General features: G+C 40.6%; 1 protein-coding gene across 1 annotated transcript in view; it reads left to right on the top strand.

Moving 5' to 3' along the window:
- Window positions 1-2,082, top strand: part of LOC119425317 (trafficking protein particle complex subunit 9) — a 48,884-nt gene extending 46,802 nt beyond the window's left edge. The window contains exon 5 of the mRNA XM_037692838.1: window positions 1,870-2,082. Coding sequence (XP_037548766.1) covers window positions 1,870-2,031 — 162 coding nt within the window. The 3' untranslated portion in view covers window positions 2,032-2,082. The remainder of the gene's footprint in view (window positions 1-1,869) is intronic.
- Window positions 2,083-3,770: the final 1,688 nt, after the last annotated feature.

The following is a 3,770-nucleotide window of genomic DNA, read 5'->3' as shown; positions in this document are numbered from 1 at the left end:
CACGCACGCACGCACGCACGCACGCACGCACGCACGCACGCACGCACACACAATCTGAAGAAGAGTCACCTCTTCACACTCACATGGAAGAACCAGTATAGTTAACTGGTATATTTCTGTGTAACATTGTGTTTCTCATGCCACCAGTCACTCTTTCCACATGAACTCTAAGGTGTGCTCGTGTGTGTTCAACATCCTTAGCATCAAGTTCACATCTCCATTTAGTGACTGATGGGATTTGAACCTCAGCACATCATTCATTTATACTTTTGTTGGATGTAACTGGGACCCTGTGTACACAGTTTTGTTCCACCTCATGTACAACATGTGATGTGAATGACAAAAAAGAACCTTGAGCTTGACTCCCACACTGTCTTTAATATCAAAGCCTCTGTCATAACAACGTCCCCGGGTAATAATCTGGAGAGAAGACCACAGCTTCTGTCATGAGCTTGTCTGATGGACGTCCATCCCTTGGACAGAAAAGAAAGACACAGGTATTAGACAGAGTTTGATGTGACACCTTCAAAACATGGCAAAGATGCTGAACAGATGCATTAGTGTTAGTAGAACCATTTGAAATTGTGAGGGTTTTTAATGCTGGCAGAAAATACCTAACAGTGTTAAACAATAAGATGGCAAAGCAATGAAGTCCTGTATAATATTTAATACTATAAAAATTATTTGTCCAGCTGTTTTTGATTCAGCTCTGACCTGAGCTCCCTGTTCTCCTGTAACAGGTGGTTTATTTCTGCTCTTCTTTGGTCACACATTGTATTTGTACCTTTTTGCTGCTGGTTCATGTTCCTCCTCTCCATAATCTGCAGCCTCCCTGAGCTCCTCTCCTGGAGTTTCATCTGAAGGTTTGTCTTGAAGAGGACACATCACAACACACATCAGTATTACTACAGTAAAAGTGTCAACACTAGAAACTTTAAACAACAGATGTCCACTCTGTCTAAACTCGGACTAGGTTACACGCAAGATATAAACCTGACCTAAACCTGATTGACCCACTTCTATGAACATGAACTAAACATGATACACCCGACAAAATCATGGCACACATTTATGGCACAGCACCAACAAACTGAATTTAGCCACTCACCAGAATGTCTAGAACAAACTAGCAGGTCTCTTGGGACGCTGGAGAAAGTTATGAGGACGTCTCACGTCTCCTTTTTGTTACGTCCTACACATGAGCTCCTCGCGTTATTTCCTGGTGGAGAATTTATAAAAAAAAGTCAATTTTCTATCTTTTTACAATTCCGGTCGTGTAACCAGACATTACATCCAATAACGCAGCAATTTCGGACCATCGCTAAACTGTTTTAACCTACTTAGATTTTTTTTTTTAGTCAGCGAGAAAGCTTGTTTTCGACAGTTAATATGAAGGGCATTAAAAATGGCGGATGCGGCCCAATTCTATCCCATCAGCCGCCGCGCCGCGGACAAGTGACGTCACGCTCTAAAGCTCTATATGTAAACCGACTACCCCTATAATTTTGAAGAAAACATGCTTTCTAGTGTTTTATTCCTTAACTGTGTAGTTCCCACAAATGATTGTAGTGACTCTCAGGGTGGCCAAAGATTAATTTATGGTGGCCTGGATAAAATTGCTCCCTCTGCTTATGAGGAAAACCCTCAAAACTCCTACTTCTGTTCTTCTCCACAGTTAACTCCTGACCACTTGAATATCTTGCAGAAAAAACATTAAGGTTTACTCACATTCTTTTATTCCAGTCCAGAAAAACACTCATCTAGAAGACTGCAAGCATTCACTGTTCAAATCCCTCCGCAAGAGGAGACATTGGTGCTTGTTTATTTAAAAATTATTAATGGACCTTCTCCTCCTTTCACCTCTCGCAGTATAAGAACGCCGGCGTGATCGAGCTGGAGGCCTGCGTTAAAGCTGTCAGAGTGCTGGCCATCCAGAAAAGAGCCAGAGAGGCCTCTGAGTTCCTGCAGAATGCTGTTTACATCAACCTGGGGCAGGTATGCTGGCTCACAAGGAAACCACAGCTGATTTAGCTAAACTGAAAGATGATCACTGCCTCTGTTGAGTCCAGTTCACTTACAGGTCCTGAAGTTAGCAAACTGCTGTTCATACCAGTAAAACAGAACTCAAGGTTCAACACTGTATGAACTTATGATTGTAGTATATATATATGTTACCACTGCATTTTCCATCCATCCATCATCATACCCGCTTTTTACTTTTTTGGGTCACAGGGGTCACTGTTACCCATGTCCAGCAGTCATTGTATGAGATGGGGGGGGGGGGGGGGGGGCACATCCAGGACAGGTCTCCAGTCCATCACAGGGACACAAAGAGACAAATAAGCATTCAGTCTCTCTCACCTAGGGACAATTCAGAGTTGCCAAATTAGTCTAACTTGCATGTTTTTGGTCTGTGGGAGGAAACCGGAGTACCTGGAGAAAACCCACAGAGAGATCATGCAAACTCCACCCAAAATGGCCACCCGGCCAGAATGTGATTTGGCGACATTCTCTCTGAGAGGCTATAGCTCTACCAACTGAGCTACTGTGCCGCTCCACTGCATTTTCTAAAATAAAAATAAAGAAATAAAACTGATCTGAAGCAATGTGACAGACTACAGCAATTAAATTTTTTTTTTTTTTATGTTTCCTAATGCTGTAGGTTGGAATTTTTATTACAAAACCAAAATTTTAACAAAATCCAAGAGTTGAAAGAACATCCTCCAAGAGTGGCGATTCCATATTTTTTGCCAGTATACTTTATTTTCTGAAGAAAATGCATTTTTTTCTAGTCTTTGCATGTTGTTTTATAATCTGTTTTATACTTGGACTCAAAAGTGGGTCGATTATATACAATTTATTATTCATCTTTCACAACTTTTTGTTTGGATTAATGTCACAGCTTTTTTAAAAATTTGAAGCTACACCCAGGCATCATTCTACACAGTGAAGCCACTCAACACAATAAGGTAATAACATGTGAAATGCATATTTTTTAATGATGTGTCTGTAACTTCAGCTGTCAGAGGAGGAGAAGATACAGCGTTACAGCATTTTGTCTGAGCTCTACGAACTTATCGGCTTCCATCGTAAGTCGGCTTTCTTCAAGCGAGTGGCAGCCATGCAATGTGTGGCTCCCACCATCCCTGAGCCAGGCTGGAGGGCCTGCTACAAGCTGCTGCTGGAGACCTTACCTGGATACAGTCTGTCACTCGATCCCAAGGATTTCAGCAAAGGTACATTTACACATTTGCAGGCTATGGGAAAGTCCCTATATAGGATTACTGTTATAAGAAAAAGAACATTCAGCTTTTTAGTTTTATTGTTTGAGACATTGGAGTATTAAAATTTGATCTGGTCTAAATCCAAAATTATTTAAATTTAACCTCAAAGGTACAAAAACACAATTTCCCCTTAACATTTTTCACAAGACGAAAACCAAAATAGGAAAGTTATGTATGAAAAACTAAGACTAGGCTCACATTGCAGGCAAAAATGACTCAAATTCATTTTTTTAACCAAATGCAATCCATATCTGATTGTTTTACGATACTGATTTTTTAAATTTTATTTTTATCTGACCAAGGTAATTTTTGTTACCCATCGTGGAGCGAAGAGGGAGCACTGGAAATACCATGGTGTACGGTGGCATCTAGACAAAAGAAAGGTTCCTTTCGAAAATTGGGTTGCCACGTCAAAATTCAAAATGGCATGTGTGTGTACTGTGTATATCTATCTATCTATCTATCTATCTATCTATCTATCTATCT

This window comes from Nematolebias whitei, chromosome 19 (assembly GCF_014905685.2).
Source record: "Nematolebias whitei isolate Nwh7 chromosome 19, NemWhi1, whole genome shotgun sequence".
In the NCBI taxonomy this organism is placed as follows: domain Eukaryota; kingdom Metazoa; phylum Chordata; class Actinopteri; order Cyprinodontiformes; family Rivulidae; genus Nematolebias; species Nematolebias whitei.
Note: the sequence above shows the minus strand (reverse complement) of the source record. Positions and strands in the feature narration are given on the sequence as shown.